The sequence below is a fragment of the Lipotes vexillifer genome, unplaced genomic scaffold (genome assembly GCF_000442215.2).
Source record: "Lipotes vexillifer unplaced genomic scaffold, Lipotes_vexillifer_v1.1 scaffold1699, whole genome shotgun sequence".
Lineage (NCBI taxonomy): Eukaryota > Metazoa > Chordata > Mammalia > Artiodactyla > Lipotidae > Lipotes > Lipotes vexillifer.
Genome location: NW_006796961.1, coordinates 1,694,073 through 1,714,417, shown reverse-complemented (window position 1 = coordinate 1,714,417; position 20,345 = coordinate 1,694,073). Strand labels below are relative to the sequence as shown.

Below are 20,345 nucleotides of genomic sequence, written 5' to 3'. Positions count from 1 at the left end.
CGGCCCCCCCAGGCCCCCCGACCCCCCCCCCCCCGCAACCCATCTCCATCCCCCCTCCTTCCTCCAGTCCCATCTGCTCTCAGTACAGAATGGACCTCAGCAAGTCCCAGCATAAAATGCTTCCCTCCTCCTGCAGGTCAGCCTGAGACTTGCCCCCACCCCATCCTGGCTCTGGCTCTGCCTGGAAAAGTTACACTGGGCCCTTCAATTAAAATAAGAATGAATAAATAAATAAACAATGGAAAAGACTTATGGGCTGGGCCAAGTTCATTCTAGGCATTTTAATGTAAACATTTAATCTACCAAAGTTCTTATTGTCATCTCCTCCCATTAGCCCTAGGCGGCTGGAGTTATCATTATCTGGATTTGACAAATGGGGAAACTGAGGTTCAAACCTGACTGGGGTCACACAGCTAGGAGGTGGGGGAGCCAGAATTCTCAAGGACTGTCCTGCCTCCTACGGGACTCAGGCTCAGAGGCCCCTCCTCTGGGAGCCCTCCAGTACTTGACCCCACCCCATGTGGAGGCGGGGCTTCCTCTGCCCCCAATACCCACCCCCACCTGTCACCTTTGTGGCCCCCAGCACAACACAGGCCACTCTGAGTGGTCAGCCTCTTGTTATGTGATTGTCACCCCAGTTAGACTGTGAGGCCCAAGTGTCTCCTTCCCCAGGATGACCCTGGAGACACCAGGCAGCCCTGCTCTCCCACCTAGGCTTCAGGGTCCCCAGCCCACCTCTGGGGTCGTAGACGGTCACCTTCTTGTCATAGGTGCCAGTCACCAGGATATCAGGCCGGTAGGACAGGCACAGCACAGCTGCCTTGGCCCTGGGGACACACAGACCACAGGGCTGGGGCTGTGGCCAGAAAGACCCCTGCCCACCCAGGCCCCCCTGCCCAGGACCCCTCACACTTTATCTCGCCAAACTGCTGCCCATCAGCCGCCATGTCCCAGAGCTTCACCGTGCTGTCCCAGGAACCAGAGCACACTCGGTGGTCCAGCGCCGCCAGTGACCACACCCAGCCCTGTGGGACCAGACCCGTGTGATCTTCCCCATTTCACAGAACCCAGAGTGAGTCAGCACTGAGTAGAGATTAGAGCCTAGGTCTGTGGGTCTGACCTCAGAGCCCAGGACACGCGCACCCCAACCTAATAATATTCCTAAATCAAGTTCTGCAGAGTCTCAGCTGCAGCAGTGGTTTGAGGCCATATGACAGTGTGATTAAGAATGGGGCCTCCATGGGAATTTCCTGGCAGTCCAGTGGTTAGGACTCCGAGCTCTCACTGCCAAAGGCCCAGGTTCTATCCCTGGTCAGAGAACTAAGATCCCGCAAGCCACGTGGCACACACAAAAATGGGACCTCCAGGGAGTTCCCTGGTGGCCTAGGGTTTAGGATTCTGGGCTTTCGTTGTTGTGGCCCGGGTTCAGTCCCTGGTCAGGGAACTAATATCCCGCAAGCTGCTTGGTATGGGGGAAAAAAAAAGAATGGGGCCTCTACTCCATGACCTGGGTGAATGAAATAGCGTCCCTCGGTTTCTTCATTGGGAAAATGAGCATAAAAAAAAGTCCCTGTGTCAGGAGCTAAAATGCACAGAACGCAGCTAGCTCCCCACTGACTCATTCCTCACCAAACCCTCTGAGGAGAGTACTATGATGTGTCCCGTTCTACAGATAATGAAACTGGTGCACAGAGAGGTTGAGTCCCTCACCCAAGGTCACACAGCCAGGAAGTAGCAGAGTGGGGATTTGAACCCAGCAGCCTGGCTCTGAGACCAAGCGCTTGGCAACCAGCCTAGACCACCTCAATGGCTGGTGGAGGTGCCCCTCCATGACCACCTCTCATGAGATGACAGTCAGGCTCAGAGCTGTCTGATCCCCAGGGGTGGCCTCATAACTGCCCTACCTGGGGCCACTCAAGGTATACCTGACACCTCCTAAGCACAAACTGTATATGGGCCTGAGCAACGCTCTTAATGCATATTCATTTCATTCATCCTCATCCTAACTGACCTCTGGACAGAAGCAGAAACTAAGGCCCAGATAAGTCATACATCTCACTTAAAGTCACACTGACAATAGCAGAGCAAGATTTAAATCTGTGAGGTCTGGTGCCAAAACCTGTGCCCTTAGCCACGGTACCCTACCCAGGCCGCACGCCTCCTACCGCTGCCTGGCCTCCTACCCCCTCACCTTGTGAGTGCTGTTCTTCTGGGTGCCCAGGGTCTTGACCAGAACCCGGCTGGGCTCCACCCCCAGCTGTTGCAGGTCCCACAGGTTGACATTGCGATCTCGGGAGCCTGAGAGGCAGAGTGTCCCACCCTGGGAGAGGAGTGAGGTGATGTTGTTGGGGTCACCCTGGCCCACCACTGCCTGGCCTTCCACCGACCCCCGTCTCACCTGGAGCAGCAGCACTGAGTCGATGGAAGCAAAGTGCCCATCGGCCAGGCAGAAGTACTCAGCCCTGCGCCCATCCTCTGCCCAGCGCGACAGGTGCTGCTCCAGCTCAATGCAGGCTGCTGGCCAGTCAAAGTCCTCCTCTGTGGGACGCAAGAGCAGGGTCCCCAGTGGGCAGGAACCCTGCCACCACCCACACCAGCTGTCCAAGCTCACTGCACTGGCTTCCGGGGAGCACAACCTGAACCAGACTTGGAGAGAACCCACCTGGATCCCTTACCCCACACAAGAAGGCCGAGGCTCTAGCTTTGGGACCACCAGCCCACGCACCTGCCAAGCAGGTCTAGGATTGCTCCTTACCCAGTTTCCAGAAATTGGGTAACTGGAGCCTCAGGATCACCTTCCAGGGACTCATCCCCCAACCCAAGTCTGGGGGATAGCAGCCTCAGGACGTTAAGGCCCTGCCTCACCCCTGGCTAAGGTCCAACCTCAGCCCTCCCAACCCTCAGGCTGGGCACAAGAGCTAGGACTTCATAACTAACACTTCCTGCCTCGGCCATCTGAACCAGACCCATGGAAGTGTTTCCCAAACCAGCATCCCAAACCTGGGAGCTTTGTCAAGATGCAGAATCCAAGCCCTTGACCGAACCAAACATCTATCTTTTATCAAGCTGTCCAGTAAAGTCCCATCAATTCAAGATCACCAAGCTGCCTTATCCTCTAGGGACCAAAGACCTTGGAGGCAGGAGAAATTACCACCAGCCCCTGCCTAAAATCCCAGGTTAGAACCTGGACTCGAGGGTCTGTGATTGCTAATATGAGGGATCCCAACCCCTAAACCCTAGCTTAATAAGTTCAAGGGTTGCAGGCTCTGGACCTGAGTCCTGCCTCACCCTCACCTAGGCCAAGACTCTAGAGGTAAGGGGATTTGGCATCACCAGTTACTGCCTTAGCACCTAGACCCAGAACCTGGGGATTCTTGGGCTTACTCTGAGCCTCAAGGAGATTCTGACAGCCTAAGACTTCAAGTCCCTGTGTCAACCCCAAGCCTGAGGATCGTTGGATTCCGAGTTCAGGGACCCCAGCTACCCAAGTAGATTTCCACCGCCTCAGGACCCCAAGTATCTGTCTCATAGTCCACCCAGAGGTCAGGGGCTTTGGTACCACCAGTAAGTACCTCAGCCACCGCTGAGCCAGGACAGCCAGGTAGTCTGCTCCAGTGACTGTACTTACAGCACCCTGGACCCTCCCCCCGCCTCAAGCTTGACCTGGGCGGGCCACCCTGGCCCCCGGGCGCGCGCACCTTCCACCACTGGGTAGGGCGCGCGTACGCGGCGCTGCGCGCGTAGCCTCCAGGTGACATGGTCACGCACGAGGTCGCGCAGCGCGTGGCACACGCGCGGCAGGACGTGGAGCACGAGGCGCGCGTCCAGGTAGGCGCATATCTCGAGCAGCAGCTCCGGAGGAAGGCTCAGCAGGCCCGGAACGGCCACCGCCGGGCCCTTGGACGCGGCCCGCGGCTCCAGAGCGCCAAGGGACACAGCGGGCGCGGGCAGCGGAGGGGCGCGCCGGGGCGCCAGCCCGAGTTTCGGAGGACTGAGCACGCGGGCCACGTAAGCCTCGGCCTGTGCGTCGGGGTCAGGCTCCGGCTCCGGCTCCGAGTCATCGTCCCAGGCGCAGGGATCATCGCTCGGCCCTGGAGGCAGCTCCATGGCGACCGGGTGGGCGCGGCCGGCCCGGCCCTGTCAGCAGCCGAGCCCGCGTCCTGTCTCCTAGGCAGCGCGAGGGTACTTCCGGCGCTGCCTGATGACGTTAGGGCGCCAACCGGAAGCAAGCGGGTTGTGCGGGACTGGCCGCAGACTGAAAGCCAGCTCACTGGAAGGGTCTCGTTCTTCGGCCGCGTCTGCCCCGAGCTGGAAAATGCAGATTCCTGGTTCCTGCGTTTTTTAAACTAGTATCTCTGATGGTGCTGATGCAGAGGGCCAGCGGACTCTGGTTTGAAAAACACGGCCCTGTCGAAGGCACTTCTCACAGGTGACACTGACCTTACAAATAGAAAACCCCTTTTTCCTGGTTCGCAGTCTGGGCATGCTAGTGACTCGAACCCTGTTCTTTTCTTCCGGAGCCAGAAACAAGCAGTTACACTGCAGAGACCTCGGTGAAAGTTAACTCCAAGTTACCCAAAATCCTACTGATAAAAACAGCATCTCACTTACCGACAGCCTCTTTTGAGCCAGGCAGTGTTAACGCACAAATTCTAAGCAGCACTAGCTGTTCTCTCCCCATTTTTTTCTTTTTTAATTTATTTATTTTTGGCTGTGTTGGGTTTTCATTGCTGCGCACACGCTTTCTCTAGTTGCAGCAAGCGGGGGTTACTCTTCGTTGCAGTGCGCGGGCTTCTCCTTGCAGTGGTTTCTTGTTGCAGAGCACAGGCTCTAGGCGCGCGGGTTTTAGTAGTTGCGGCTCACAGGCTCTAGAGCCCAGGCTCAGTAGTTGTGGCACACGGGCTTAGTTGCTTCGCGGCATGTGGGATCTTCCCGGACCAGGGCTCGAATGTGTGTCCCCGGCATTGGCAGGCAGATTCTTATCAACTGCGCCACCAGGGAAGTCCCAGAGTACCCTACTGTCAAGACTGTGACCATTTTCCATAACGTTCTTTCTCCTCTCCCCGCTGTATTTTTCTCTATGGGACATATCACTGTTTCACTGGTTAGCTTTCCTCTCATTAAAATGCACACACTTGTTAAACGAAAGTTGGTTGTGTGTCAGCATTTCAAAAAATTTTCCGTTTGATGCAGGTGATGCTTGGGCTGTACTGAGGTTGCAACAAGATTTTATCCTGAGGCCTGTGCGTCCCCAGATGAGCAGTTTCTCATTTGCCTTTAACTGTTGCACATATTTACCTGTGTCCCACAGGTTTGGCGCTGAGCTGAGCATTCTACAAAAATGTCTAACTTGCCCAGCAATCCAGAGTTGTGAAGTCAAAGATTATAAGAATGCCGCGAGGTCTTGCTCCTTGCCACTCAGTTTAGTCTTTAGTAGATGGGGATCTTGAATCTGGGCTGTAACACTAATGGGTCCCCTTTAGTGAGCTCAGGCTCTAGTGAGCTGTAATTATGTCCCAGAGACTGCACTGCATGTGTTACGTTACCACGTTTAATCTTTAACCTTACTTACTTCCCCACTCCCACAATTATTTCCTGACCTGATTCCTGTGCATCCCTATTTCTAAAACTTCCCAGGCCCCCCTCCACATCTCTTCTCTACTGCCAAAGCCCAGGACACAAGAGGCCAGATTGAGACCAAGGGTTTCACAAGAAACTGATCTTTACTCAACAAAGTTCTACACAAGTGGAATCTCACGCCACCTTGGCGCCAGTCCCCAGCACAGCACGGTAACAAATGGACAGACCCTGGGAGCCCGCAGGAAGAAGAGGATGAGGGGGAAGGAGGGATGTGGGAACGAGAGGGACTGCAGATCGAGGCCAGTCAGGGTCCGCAGCCCTGCGCAGGGGAAAAGGTTGAGAAGCTGAAACTTCGTTGTGCAAAAATCAACAAAAAAATAAATTAAAAAATTAAATAGTTTCCTTAATTAAAAAAAAAAAGAAAAAGAAAAAAGATAACTAGAACCAGCCTCCCCTTCCCTGAAGGTGGTTGGAGGCCCCCCATCCTGGATGGAGAAGGGGTTACCAATCCCATCAGACAGCCAATCCACACACCCCAAGACCCAGCAGAGGATGCTCCAAAGAACTGGAATTACCAGAAAATTAAATGGTATTTAATTTTTTTTTCTTTTCTTTTTTTTACAAATGGCTTCCAGAGACCTGCTGGAGTTTCACAGCGGGGGAACCAGCTGAGTTTATGGAATGTGCACCAAGTGCCCCTTGGAAGAGAGGTGGGGCCTGACCCTGTCTGATAGGAGACACAGGGCTGTGATGAGGGTGTGATCCAGTGCTTGGGAGGGATGCATGGAGCAGGCCCCAGAATGCAGGAATCCAGTCAAACCCCCAAAACCGCAAAAAGAGGCCCCCAGAGAAGTAGAAAGCAGGGAAGAGGAAAACAACATTAAGGGGGCTTCAAGGCTTGGTTTCAGTTTTGAGGCCAACTGGGAAGCAACCACACCTCCTCTCTCTAGGGGAGCCTCTCCCACTGTGCCTGCATCCCCAACCAATCCCAGAAGTTTCCCTAGGATCGCTACCCCAATCTGGTGGGGTCTTGGGGCCTACTGGGAGCTGTGATGATCAGGAAGTCCCAGGGCCAGAGTGGGGTAAGGGAATACACCACCCTTCCCTTCCTCCAAGCCTTCGGTTTCCCTCTTGCTGGCAAAGCATAAGCCTTTGTTTTCTATCACCATCAATTAAATGCCTCAGCCTCGGCCCTTGTGTTAAAACCCAGGCCTGGAAGAGGGCTCTCGGAAGCAGAGAAACGGACTGCCTTTGAAAACAGACTTGCTCATGGAGAGACACAGGGGTAGATGTCAGCAGCTCTGGCTGCCCCCAACTCTCCTCAGGGGGAAAGTTCCAGCCCAGCATCTTCGAAAGTCACTGGAGCACAGGGGAGGGAGAAAAGGGCAACCTCTGGCCAGCCCCGGCCACTTCGGTGGTCCCCACTCTTCTGGCTGGGACGGGACAAGGAGGGAGACACACTGGCTGAGGCTGCCACAGAGCTGGCAAGAAGTGTGCGGAGCAGGTCCAAAGCGTGTGCGTGCTGACTGGGCGGCCCCAAGGTGGCCGTCCTCTTCCCCCCCACCCGCCCCAGGGTCCCAGCAGAGGTCCCCAACCCACCCAGCCCTCCCTAATCACCGCCAATTCCGGCAAAACAGCAGAAGCTTCTTAAACTCTAGATGCAGGTTACACGGAAGGCCTTACGAGTTAACTCAGGGGTTCACTAATTCTACTGTCTCCATGCAGTCGGGGAAATGGTGGGGCGGCTGGCCCAGCCTGGCTGGCTGCAGCGCCCACACATGCGTGTAGCCACGTGTGTACGTGTGAGTGTACGTGTCTCTACAAGGACCCCCCCTCCCCACCTGCTTTTCCCTTGCCTCATCCTAAGCCGGATTTGGTCGGCCGTGTTGATTCTTCCCTCCCACATGTGGCTGGCCCAAGTAGGCTGCCTGAGGTGACCCCAATTAGAGCAAGGGGGCCTTGCTGCCAAGAAGTCCCACCCCCCTCCCATTTATAGGATGAACGTGGAGGCCCCACCCACCTGCCCACCCGCTGACCGGCCTATGGCCGGGCATGGCAGGTAGATGGACGGGGAGGGCATCTGGATTTGGGTCCCACTCACTCCTCCCTAACCCCCCTCGACCAGGGCACGGCGACTTCTGGACGCAGCGCGCTCCCCAGCAACCCCTCTGACGACGACGCAGACAGAAACCTGTGAGGAGAGGAGGGGGTCAGGGCCTGCGCCCCTTTGGCTCCCACAACAGCGCCAGCCCTCTCTGCACACGGCCTCCTCACCTGGCAGTCGCGGTACTCATCTAGACCCCGTAGAAGGCAGCTAGCCTCTCCTTAAGCAGCGGCGGGAACTGCTCTGAGAACTGCTGCCAGTTTTCCTCCCCAACTTGGTCTTTGAAGCCATGGAGAATCTGCAGCGAGGGAGGGGGTGAGGGGCGCCCCAGAGCGGAGCAAGATGAAGATGAACTCGGTCTCTCCCCACCCTGCCGCCTTCCGAGACTAGATCAGGGCCAAGCGGGAGCCCTACCTTATAAAACATGTCCCGAAGGTCATCCTTCGGGCTCACCCAGGAGGCTACAGCGTCGCAGAAGAAAATAAAGTCCTGAAACGTGACGGATCCCACGTGAGGGGCCGTCCAAGCCCAGCCCCAGCAACTTCCCTCAGAGCCCAGCTGCCCCAACCTGCACGACACCCCCGGGGTTGACGCCTATCATCATGCAGATGCCTCGGAAGGCCGAGTCCTTCTCCTCATTGTCCCTGATGTTCCTGAGGGATGTGCACCTGTGGGGAAGGTAAGCAATGGGGAATCAGCCAGTGGGCCTGGGGCAGGACGGACATCTGTGGGGGACAGCGGGGAGCGGTGGGCCAGTGGGTGGTGGGGCTGGGATGGGACATGTATCTGTGAGGCGTGGGGGAAGCAGGAGACCAGGGCTCGGTGGGGCTGGGTCGGGCATCCACGGGTGGGCAGGGTAGGGCTGGGTGGGCACAGGTGAGGGACTGGGTTGGGCCTGTCCCACCCTCCCCCCACCGCCCAGCCCTCCGTACGGCAGGCCCCACACAGGTGGGCACACACCAAGGCCGGATGAACTGCTGCAGCATGGGTGCCACCTCCTGTGGGCACACGTAGCCCAGGCGGCCGATGGTGATGGCTGGAATGGCAGAGGGACTCGTCAGGCGACCTGCAACCCCGAGCGGCCCCGGTACGTGGCAGGGCCTCTAGCACGAGGCACCAGCCCCGCCCCACGGGCCCCAAGAGAATAGCTCCTGCCAGCTCCCTGGGCCCCCAAGCTTGGCCCGGTCAGGGTCTCCTCCCCACCCGACTTGGGTCTCTCCCAGGTCTCCCCCGAGGCCAACATCTTTCTTAGGCCTCCTCCCATAGCCCCATTCCAGGTCCTTCCAGTCACCCTCCCTGGTTCTTTCCCAAGGCCTCTTGTCAGCTACCCTCCCAGCCAGGATACCCCACCTCCAGGAGGCGGGCAAGGGGGCGACAAGGGCCCAGGCCTGGGGCCCACCTGTGTTTTCCAGCAACGTCTTGGGCGTGTTGGGCCGGTTAATGATCTCCACCAGGTTGTTGAGGACCATCTGCACGTAGGGCTGCATCTCTGCCCCTGGGGGACAGGCCAGTCAGAGCCCCACACAGCCCACGCCACCCACACTGACCCGAGTTGTATCCAGACACTGGCCAACCAGTGAGGGAGCAAGCAACCTTCTCTGGCTATCTGCTGCCCAGGGTCCATGGCCAACCAGAGACAGACCTACATCCTCCCAACACCAGAAGCTTCCCTGGCGTCACTGCTGGACACCAGGGTGAGACCACACCACCCAATCTCCCTGTGGGGTTAGGCAGGGAGCAGAGAAGCAGTGACAGTCTCCCAACCAATCCCAGGGGGCCTTTCAGCCAACTGCTTGGAGGGGAGGGAGGTGACAAGTAGTCCAGTAAGTACAGGCCTCCTGTCCTGTGCCTCTTTGGAAAAGCCAATTACAGATGGTCTTTCAGCCATGTGTCCCCATCTCGGATGAAAATGCTCAGAGGTGTCCCTTGTCCCTGGCCAATCGGAGCCTTCCTCAAGGAGCACCAGGGCCCTCTAGAGGGAACCTGTCAGTCAGAGCCAGACTCCTGGCCCCAGGCTGGGAACAAGCCAATGGGGAGGGACAGGGCCTGCCCAGCTGTGGGGCACTTACCCATCTGCATGCAGATCTCGCCAATGGCCCAGGTGGCATTGTTGCAGACAGAGATGAACTCGGGGTTCAGGTTGGTGCCCAGGATGGGCATGAACTCAGCTGGCAGGGAGAAAGAAGGGTGCTGAGCAGGAGGGCCAGCCAGGGTAAGCTTCTGACACTTGCGGGGCAGGCCCCGTCAGACAGTACGAATACATCCCAGTGCGGTCACAGTCCTCCCAGGTCATCTCTCCATCACTTGAGGCCAGGGCTGGGGTCATGGGGTAAGGACGAAATGGGGGTCGTACCGATACAGGGCTTGACATGGATGAAGCAGGCTTTGGTGAGGTCTCCCAGGAGGGCGAAGGAGCTCTGCCGGACCTCAGGCATCGAGTCCTGGGGGTTGGAGCAGGGTCAGCGTGGCCGGGCTCCCCTTCCCCCAACCAGCCGGGATCCCAACTAACCCCTCAGAGCAGGGCAGCTAAGGGAACAGTTCCTAGAGCATGACCTGACCCTGCCACTTCCTAGTGCCAAGGCTGCAGGCCCCATCTGTACATCTGGGACTCGGGGCATGTGAACGAGAATGCCCAGCTCAGTACCACTACAGAAGAGAGCATTTGGAACTGCTGCCCATCCTCAATACACTGGGGGGTAGGGGCGTGATATTGGAGGGGCTTGTGCTTTCACGTTTCCTATTTTCTACTTTTTAATTTTCTACATTGTTAGGTTTTTCAATGAGATTTTACATGTCTTATTTGAATCACTTTTAAAAATAATTACAAGCTTATTTTTTTAATGGGTCCTTTCTCCCTGATGTCCTCAGGGCATAACCAAGGCCCTGAGTCCACCCAAGGCAGCCCACAAAGGCTGCCGGGTGTCACCATTGTCCACTTAGAGGCCCGCGAGGGGCCCACCCACCTGCATGCACTGAAAGAGCAGTGTCATGATGTTGCTGCGGGCTACCAGCTGCTCCACGTGCCCACCCAGGCCCTCAGCCAGGCCGCTGAGCAGGTCCAGCGCCACGATCATGAAGTCCTTGTCAGGGGCCTCGTACTGCTCAGGGTGCTGGGTGTACATCTGGGCACAGAAGAGGGCAGGCAGGTGAGGGGAGTGGGCCCAGGCTGGGGCAGCAGCAGATGAGCGGGTGATGGGGTGGTGCTGGAGGGATGCTCACCATGGCCTGGGCCAGCGTCTTCTGCACCAGGGTAACGCAGCGCTGGTAGACGGGCTCACAGTAGGGCAGGAAGCCACTCTGCAGGGCAGTGGCCACTGATGACAGGCACTGGCAAGGAGGAGGGCAGGAGAGGTGAGCTCAGGTGGGTGGGACGGGGCCTCGGGAGAGGGCCTGGAGCTCACCCACCTCCAGCAGAGGGAAGAGGTCCTTGTCTTCATCCTTGAGCTCGTTCCACTTCTGGATCAGCGGAGGCATCAGCTTCTGGATGTATTCCTGGAAGGGGAGCAGGAAGTTGGGGCTCCCTGGGTGTGGGTGGTGGCCTGGGAACCAGCAGGGTTCCCTGTGACTCAGAGGTGCCCGTCATCTGAGCAATGAGGTCTAGGCTCCTTGCTTTGATTCATGGGGCCCTGCGAGGCCTTGCCATCCAGCCAGGCCTCCAGGCCCTTCTAATTTACTCCCTTCTCACCCATCCCGAGCCCCACCCCCAACCCCCTCCTACCCCTTGGAGCCTGAGTCAGCGCTTCCTGCTTCCCGCAGGCCCCTGAGCTCCCCCGGCACAGCACTTACCACGCTGTCTCATAACTGTCTGTCTCCCCAACTAGACTGGGAACAGGGCGAGGGCTGGGGCCGGGTCTGTCTGTCTGCCTGTCGAGGTCATGGCCACATCCCTGGCGTGCGACACAGGTCGCCGCCAGGTCACCGGATGCCAAGGGGCACAGGGATCGGGAAGAGGGAGCCGCTGTGGGGTCTCACCGGCTGGTTGAGGTGGTGGCCCACAGAGTCGGCCAGGGTGCCGATGGCATCGTAGAGGATGAGCAGGTTCTTGTGCTGGTACTTGCCAAAGGCAAAAACGAGGGTGTCCAGGATATAGCTGAGGTAAGGGACCAGCTCCGTGCAGGCCTCCTCCTCCAGGGTGGCAAAGGCACTGGAAGGGGGAAGGGGTTTAGCAGGCAGCCACAGGCAGGGCTGGGCTCTGAGTGGGATCAGGGAGGGTGCACTCGGGATCAGCCAGTACGAATACGTGAGAAATCAGTTTAATGTCAGGGGTCATGAGTATCATCACTTCCCAGAGAGCAGTCAGTGGGGCCAGGTGAGGTGAGGGCTGTGGGGCCAGGGGTCGAGGTTCACCTGCAGGCCGCCTCCTGTACCCTCTTGTTGCCATCCAGGATGCGCTTGAGCAGCTCCGTCATCAGAGGCTTGAGGTGCATGTCAGGGGGCTGGCTGACCACCCAGTGGGCATAGCGGCTCAGGGTCCAGCAGGCAATGGAGCGGACCAGGGCCTTCTTGTCCGATAAGCACTGGATGAGGTGCGGGATCAGCTCTGGCAGGTAGGGCACCATGCCCTGCATGCAGCCTGCAAGGAGCCGGCACAGAGGCAAGGCTGAGCCCAACTGGGCCAGGTCACATCCACCCTCCTGGGGAGAGGATCAGCCGCACCTGACAGATGGGGAAACTGAGGCTTGGAAGTTAAATAACTGGCTCAGAGTCACAGAGCCAGTGAAAGGCAGGATAGGGATGGGAAACGGATGGGAAACCAGAGCAAGACTTTCCTCTCCATCAGCTCCACCCCATTCCAGGGCTTGTGATGTTTTTATCTGGTCACTAGTTCATTCATAGATGGCCAAGCTGCACACTGACTTGGACTTTATGGGCAGTAACAACCCAGATGGACAGAAAGGACCTTTCCTTTGAAACCTTTCTTGGATGTTTGTGATTTTTCTTTTTCTACTTTACATCTTCTCTTTTTAAAAACCCTTAACTGTGTCTCTCTTTTCATTACAGAACACAGGTAATAAATAGCACACCCTCTGATAATCCCAAGCCATGAGATCTATTTTTAACAGTTTAGGGTCAGTTCCTTGAGATCTTTTCCCATTATATATGCAGAACACTTCACATAGTCTATTAAAATACATATGTGCATTGTGTAACATGTTATGTGTCCTGTTAACATAAGACCCATTACTTATTATATGAGGAAACATTTCCTTAGACAACTTTGAAAAGCTCTCCAGGGTGAGGGCTCCTGCTGCCCTCTCTGCTTGTTCTAGCAGGCCTGGATGCTGAGGGGGTCATGTGTGCTGCCTGTAACAGTTCTGCAAAGCCCTCTGGTAGTTCATGCTGTACACACCCCATCCATCGGGACAAGGGGAACCTGGAAACCGTGTCAATACAGCACAAGCACACCGTGTGAAGTTTAAGGAAACACCACTGCACACTTCTGATTCTGGCAGGCCAGCCTCGCAGCCAGAGCAGGTTTGAGGCCCAGCTTCACTCTGGGTGACAAGGGAAGTGCCGTTGATTCTCTCTGCACCTTAGTTCCCCCATCTAAGAAACTCACCTCCTCAGGTGGTAGTGAGCCCGCAGGACAGGGCTGCCTGCTGTGGGGCAAGCACTGCAGAAGTGCCTATTATTATTGTTGCTGTAATTATGCTTATGGCCTGTCCATGAGAATTAAGGAGAGAGCTTGCTTTCGGGGGTCCCTTTCAGGTCCACGGGCTGAAGGGAAGATTCAAATCCCAGAGCTGTTTGGAGTGGGGTGAGCAGGCCTCTGGAGAGAACCTGGGGATGGTGTCGCCCCCCACAAGCCTGCCTGGGCCAGCCCCAGTCTCGCACGAGCGTGGGGATCAGAGGTCAGGCGCAGCCAGGCTGGCAGGTCACTTACCCTCAGCAATGGCACCCAGCACCAGGATGCCCGACTCCTTGACAACCCACTCGGGGTGGAAGAGGAGGCCCTTGAGCAGGGGGAGTAGGTGGGGCAGCAGTTCCTCCCGGAAGACGTTAGCCAGGACGTCCAGTGCAGCCGCCGAGCACTTCCCTGGGGTGGGAGGGGAGATGCGGGGGAGGGGTGGCAGGCTCAGGGAGGCACATCAGGCAGGCCACCAGCCCTCCTCTCTGTGCCCCCCGGGATCAGAGATCATGATTAGAATCTTCATGATTTGCTCCATATAGGCTTCTGATTCCCTCCTGAGAGGGGAGCCCAGGGCATGCTGCCCCCTACTTCCCCCTTCTCACCCCAGGCCCGGCCACTTACTCAGATTCCAGTCGGACAAAGCATCATCGTCATCATCATCCTCTGCATCCTCAGAGCCATCAGGCCGCTCAGCCTCATGGGGCAGCGTCACCGTGCGTGACTTGTGGAAACGTGGCTTGATATCCTGCTCGCTGTCAGGGACGGCCTCATCCTCCTCCACATCCCCCTGTTGAGCCAGGCAGATAGCTAAGCACCACAGAGGCCCCCATCCCCAGTGCCCCAGCCTTCATCCTCCTGCCTGTGCCTGGTGGTCAGCCCTAACTAACCTTGAGCAGGATGATGTCAATTTCTGAGTACTTCATCCCATTTACCAGGATAGGGATCAACCTGTTGGAAGAGAGGCTGTTAATCAGGATGCAGGGGCCCCAGAGGGGGCTTACAGCCTGGGGAAGAGGGAAGCAGCAGGGAGGGAAGGAGGTCAGGGAGCCAAGGGGCCGACTGCACATGCTGATTGATCCTGGTTATGCTACACCCACTCATTTCCCTTAGTGGGTACTATCTCAGCTGAGTCTCAGCCACTGTGACTGGGTCAGAGCTGACACTACTCCTAGCTCCACAGGAAGGTTCTGGACCCAGACCCCTGGCCATTCAGTGAATTCCTGAACCCTGAATACACTGAGAAGCTTGGAATAGTGCCTGACCCCTAGCACACCATAAAGCAGGGACATGTGGCCCTGTCACCAGGCACTTCCCTAGGATGGGGCCTGGTTAGGGGACCAAACAGGCAGGGCAGCCTGCCCCCTCAGCTGGAGCCCATGCACCTCGGGATTGGAGATTTTGGTTAGAGCCCTCACTGACTCGGGGATAGAAAAGTAATCCAAGTTGGTCAAGGAGGATCAGCCCTAGGACTTTTGCGGAGATACTGGTTGAGAGAGAATTTCTTTACTCTGAGGCTCCTGAGCTGGAAGGCTGCAGAAGGCCACAGTACTACGACGAGGGAAGGCTGTGCCTGAGAACAAAGCCAACATAGAGGAAGCAGATCTGAGACTAGACAGGCGCCTTTCACATCCTTTGAGCACCTGGATCCAGCTATGCCTGAAGCCTCTGTTGAGTCTTCACTTTTTTCCACCTATAACTTAACCTAATTTTTAAGTCATTAAAGCTACATACTTACCGTTTGCAAAATAAACGTGCACAGGAATAAAAGAAAACCGAGATACAAGATGTGGACTGAGGCTAGCGCAGGAGCTGACCAGAAGGAAAGGCATAGGCATGGCAAGGGGTGGAGGCTGGGGTGGGACAGAGGGCAGAAGCAGCACTCACTGAACCAGGTGGGAGGCCAGGACTTCCTTGCAGATGGGCTGCTCGGCCAGTGTCAGCCAGAACTCGCAGGCCTCAAGGGCCACGTTCTCATCATGGTCCTGGGTCCTCTGCAGCATGTACTGGGGTGGGATGGGAGAAAGGCTAAGGCTTGGCCCGGCTAGGGGTGGCTCCCCACCTGCCTCCCACCCCTCAGCGCACACGCGGGCTGGCCCTGGCCAGGCGCACCTGGATAATGCTGTGCATGTGGGGGATGAGCCTGTCGATCCGCACTTCCAGCAGCATCACCAGTGCACGGCACACGTTCTTCCGCACCTCAGGGTCATCATCCACGGCCAGGGCGAACAGATGCTGCAGGGAAGCCGGGGTCAGCTGCGGCTGGGCCCCCGGCCCTCCCCTTGCTCCCCTCCCCAGCCCAGTGGCCCACCTCGATGAAGGTGTCGATGTTGTCCATCAGTGCCTGGGCCCGGTCCATGATAAACTGATTCACACAGGCGATGGCATGGGACCTGGCAGGGGGGCAGGCGCACATGAGTCACTCCTGACCCCACCCGTCCCACCTGCTCCAGGCCCCCTGCAGACCCCTGGGGAGCCGCACCCACCGGATCTTGGGGCTGCAGTGCTTGAAGAACTGTAGGAACTTGGGAATCATGATGTTGAGGGGCCTGTTGAGGGCATCGCTGTCCAGAAGTTCAGATGAGTCTTCGCAGATCTTCTGCAGGGCTCCGAAGGCTCCCTGAGTGGAGGGGAGCAGGCACATGGGTGTGGGTCCCGGTCTGGCCCCAGCTCCCACTTAGGCAGGCAGGCCATGGCTCGTCCCCTACCTCACAAGTGTTGTAATCCTCCGAGTTGAGTAGGTTGCACAGCTGGGGCAGCAGCTCGGGCCACATCTGCAGCTCGCCCTTGGAAGCGATGGTGGTGATGAGAATGCCTGGGGCGGCCAGGAAAGGACGCTGCCTCAGGCTGGGTGCAGGCCTGCCTGGCGCCCCAGCCCTCCTTGCTGCGCACTCACTCCAGCACACACACTTTCTGTGCGCTACCCCCTGTAACCCTACACACTCTTTGAGATCCTCTGAGTCTTACTGTGAGCCAGCCCTGTTTCAGGCCCTGGGATGCAGCACAGAACTAAACACAAAATCCCTGCCCTTAGGACCTGACTATCTAGTGAGGGAGGCTGTGAGGTAAAGATAAATCAGCAAAAGACCTGGGTGGCTAGATGCCAAGAGATAAGGGAGGAAATAAAGCAGAGAAGATGGCTAGCAAGTGCTGAGGATGAGGGTAGCAATTTTTAATTGGGTGGCTAGAGAAGGCCTTACTAGGTGACACCTTGATATCTGAGCAAAGACCTGAAGAGGTGAGGGAGAAGCCATCTAGGTTCTGTTCTCAGAAGTGAGAACAGCTGTTTCAGGAGGGAGTGGTTCAGAGAATGGACCTGACCTAGTCACTTCTGAGCTCTGCTACTTGCCAGGCAAATCCCTTAACATCTATGTGCCTCAGTTTTCTCATCTGTAAAATGGCAGTAATAACAGTACTACACTACCATCCATGGTGCTGGAACATTCTGTGAATCAATATCCTTAACACACTGAGATGTTTCTTGGCCAAGAGTGACAGCTCAGGGCATCGTCACAGGCTGACTCCCGCTGCACCCTCTTACCTATGGTGGCCCGGATGAGCGAGGAGGCATCGCCGATGTTGTTGAGACATTCCTGTTTGATGAAGTCGGCCACAGGTGGTGGAAAGCTCTGGTAGTGTGCCTTCACGTTGTTCTTGAGGATGAGGCCACTGAGAGAGCGAGTTGGCTCATCTGGGGGAAGAAGGCTGAGGCTTAGGGAACAACAAGGGAGAAAGTGGGGTCAGGCTTGTGTGGAGGCACACCAAGGGCATACCTTCCGACTTGAGTCTGGTCAGGACGAATATCAGGTAGTTGTTGAAGTCGGGAAACTGGTTCAGTTGTTTGAGTTTCTGCTAGGTTGTTAAGGGTCTTGGGAGACAGAGGTCTTCCCCAGGCAGAGCCCCCTTACTGCCATATAGCTGATACTACTTCTGACTTTGGGGATGAGGCAACCAGCTCCTGGAACCCCACCTGTCAACCCCCATGCCCAGAATAACACAGCATTTCAGGCACATGAGATTCATACAGCGGGTAGGGGAGCATGCCTGAGCTTCCCACCACTCCTGAAGATCTGGCCAGAGCAGGAGAGGGTTAGCAAACTCAGCTCTCTCTGAAGTTGGCAGTTCCACTCACTAGCAATCCAATGTGGCATGGTTTTTTTTTTAAAAAAAAGAAGGGAACTCACACTTTCAAGTGAAACTTGCTAATGGTTTAAATAATTTAAAAGATTAACTTATAGCATTTTAAATGATCAATTGAAAAAAGAAAATTTTACCCATGAAACTCAACTAAAGCCAAGCGCCAGCTACAAGTGCCCCCTTCTCCTGCCGGGCCACATTTCCTCTGGGAATGGGACCCAATAATCCTAATCCTTAATTCTCTGCCAAGGCCTGCTCCTGCCACAGCAGAAAGAGTCTAAGAATTAGGGAGCAGACCCCTTCCTTTCTGGCCTTCAGGAGCTGCAGATGTCTGCCCCGTCCCCCCAGACCCGGAAGGAAGGAAGGATACATCCTGCACGATGCGCTGCGTGGCTGTGTTGGGCGACTGAGAGTCTTTGAGCAGCTGCAGGACCTGCTGCAGGCCCTGCTCGTCTGGCTGCCAGTCCATGGTGCAAGGTGAACTGCGGGGGTAGGGGCCAGGATCAGCGCTGGATCCCAGGGGCTCCGTGTGAGTCCCGGGCTGAGCCCCCGCAGAGGTGGTGGCGGCGGTAGCAGGGCGGGAGCGTCCTCGGCGGACAGAGGGAGGCCGCCGATCCACGCCCGCCCAAGTGCGGGGTCCCCGCCAGCTGCGCCATCCACGGCCGCGCAGTCGCGGGCTCGGGTATGTGGAAGCGGGCCATGCGAGGTGGCGACAGGACCCGGCGGATCCTCATCCCACCCAACACTGGGCCTTCATCCCACCGCGGCCCATGCCGCCGCCCTCGGCTCCGGGCCCTAAGACTTCCACTACCCTCGAAGCTGCTAGGCGAGGGCCCAGCCACCTCCCCATCCAGGGGCCCTGCCCCAGAACACGATAGCGCCCCAGCCCCCGTGGTCTCTCCCGTGCCGGCACGCAGTCCAGCGATTCCCCTTAATCAGACCGAAAGCAGTCTCCAGACAGGTCCCTGATGCCTCTCCGCAGGAGAGTCAACCAAGCCCACCTATCCGGCGACAGAAGGCCCCTGGACGGGTCCCTGTCGCTTCCTCAATCAGGTCTGGCAAAGCCTCCCCCCACAGCGCTCCAACCCCCCGCCCCAGTCAGCATTAACTCCCGCTAACGGGTCACTGCTGCGTCCCCCAATCAAGTTCAACCAAGCCTCCCACCACCTCGAACCGAAAACCCTCTTCATCCGATCCCTGCGGCTACCCCCAATTAGACCTGGCCGAACACTCCCCAGGGCACTTCCTCCAACTGATCCCAGCGACGCCTCGGAGTCAGACCCAGAAAAGCCCTCTAGGCCGAAGTCTGAAGCCCTTTCCCTATCAGGGTCCAACAAGCACCCCCCCCAACTTTTCAATGCGGCCTCCCCCAACCAGACCCAACCATGCCCCACCGAAACAGCCCTCTACACACACCCGATCCTCGCGACGTCCCCCAATCAGTCCCTAAGCAGTCCCCATACGATTCCCCCAATCAGAGCCCCTCCAGCCCGACCCCAGACGCCCCACTAGACCGAGTCTCGCGGCACCGGGACCTGGCCCGGTTCCGAGGCCCCACCCCCTAAGCCCGACTCGGTTCCCCCCTCCCCCGCCCCGGCCCATTCTCGCTGCCTCCTCAATCGGGCCCAACCGGGTTCTCGGCCTTTCTCGGTCAGGCGCGGCCCCGACGCCCGGGCCGCGCGCCGCGCAGGCCTGAAGCCCTGCGGGGGTCGACGCAAGCCGGGGCCCAGCCGGTTAGGGTCCGGGTGAGGCTCACTTACCCGGCCTCGGGCAGCAGCAGCGGGGCCTTAAGCCGCGGCTTCTCCTGAGACTCGCGAGGAGAAAAAAAAAAAAAAAAAAAAAAGAAAAAGAAAAAAAAAAAACGCGGCCGTATATGAACTGCGGAGGCTTCCGTACGCCGTTCAAACTGGCCTAGAAGAACCAATCAGGAGAAACAGCCGTCGCACGTGGCCTGGCACCGGGAGACCTAGGCCCCGCGGAGGCCGGGTCACGTGACCGAAGAGATGACGGCTCTCTAGGCCTCTCTGGCCGGCCGGTCCTCCCACCATCTCGTTTTCTCAGCCTGCCTCAACGCCGGCCTGACAGGAGCTCTTTTCTGGAACTAGTTTGGTGTCGCGTGGGACTTTTTGGTGTATGGTGGACCTGGAAACCCTTCAGTCAGAGCCACCTGCGCCTTTGTCACCCCCCTCCTCTAAGAATTTAACTGTGCCTTCCTCCCTCCATCCAGACGGTACTTGGGAGGAGTACATGTGCGTGCAGAGAAAGAGTGGAGAGGACTGAGCCTGGGGTGGACTTTATACCCGAGACAAAGGAGGGAAAGTCAGACAAAGGGAGTGCCTCAGACGGGCTGGGTTCCTGAAGAAGCCTCTGCCATATTTTGCGTTATTTATTTTCCAGTACTGTTTGACAACTTTTAAAAGGATATGAAAAGAAAAACCCACGAGGATATAAAATTTTAAACGAAATGAACTAATAAAATAAACGCTAGATCAAAAGGCCTATCTCCTTTCGTTCCCTGAGGCTGAATGAGATGAAACAGTTAAGGAAATTTAGGTAAGGGAAGGAAGATTGAAAAAAGACATTCCGTGATTCTTGTGCCGTCTGAGGACAAACTAGGGCACCCCTTTTCTTTCTCTTAAGAGTAAAGCGGAGTAGGGAGGAGCATGAGCGTCCCCGTTCCCTCCTCCCCACGTCTCCGCCCTCCTAACAAAAAGTTGGGCGACCTTTTGCCCCTCGGAGCTTTAGTTTCCCCATTTGTCGAATGGGTATAAGAATAGTTTGCTGGTTTTGAGATAATCCAAGTTAAGCATTACAAGACCTGCAGTAAATTGTTCTTCAAAAACGTGTCTTTAACTCCGAGGCTCAAGGCCGTCCTTTTACCGTATTTGGCTCCTC

General features: G+C 56.9%; 2 protein-coding genes across 2 annotated transcripts in view; both read right to left on the bottom strand.

Annotated features, from left to right (window-relative positions):
- The window catches only part of FBXW9 (F-box and WD repeat domain containing 9), a 5,634-nt gene extending 1,461 nt beyond the window's left edge, over nucleotides 1–4,173 (bottom strand). Inside the window, exons 1-5 of the mRNA XM_007469105.1 lie at nucleotides 3,699–4,173; nucleotides 2,399–2,538; nucleotides 2,192–2,320; nucleotides 913–1,025; nucleotides 736–827 (exon numbers count right to left, since the gene is read on the bottom strand). Of these exons, the coding sequence (XP_007469167.1) occupies nucleotides 736–827; nucleotides 913–1,025; nucleotides 2,192–2,320; nucleotides 2,399–2,538; nucleotides 3,699–4,107 (883 nt within the window). The 5' untranslated portion in view covers nucleotides 4,108–4,173. The remainder of the gene's footprint in view (nucleotides 1–735; nucleotides 828–912; nucleotides 1,026–2,191; nucleotides 2,321–2,398; nucleotides 2,539–3,698) is intronic.
- Nucleotides 4,174–5,704: 1,531 nt separating this feature from the next.
- TNPO2 (transportin 2) lies at nucleotides 5,705–19,024 on the bottom strand. Its single transcript, XM_007469104.1, has 25 exons — nucleotides 18,867–19,024; nucleotides 17,821–17,932; nucleotides 17,087–17,162; nucleotides 16,855–17,004; nucleotides 16,022–16,128; nucleotides 15,800–15,933; nucleotides 15,625–15,706; nucleotides 15,426–15,548; nucleotides 15,201–15,319; nucleotides 14,204–14,264; nucleotides 13,938–14,103; nucleotides 13,569–13,721; nucleotides 12,032–12,257; nucleotides 11,657–11,828; nucleotides 11,090–11,176; nucleotides 10,904–11,011; nucleotides 10,648–10,806; nucleotides 10,038–10,125; nucleotides 9,754–9,852; nucleotides 9,084–9,179; nucleotides 8,645–8,720; nucleotides 8,253–8,352; nucleotides 8,099–8,173; nucleotides 7,855–7,982; nucleotides 5,705–7,771 (listed from the first exon to the last, which is right to left on the bottom strand). Exons 2-24 carry the CDS (start codon nucleotides 17,917–17,919, stop codon nucleotides 7,875–7,877), a joined length of 2,664 nt encoding a protein of 887 aa, XP_007469166.1. The 5' UTR covers nucleotides 17,920–17,932; nucleotides 18,867–19,024; the 3' UTR covers nucleotides 5,705–7,771; nucleotides 7,855–7,874.
- Nucleotides 19,025–20,345: the final 1,321 nt, after the last annotated feature.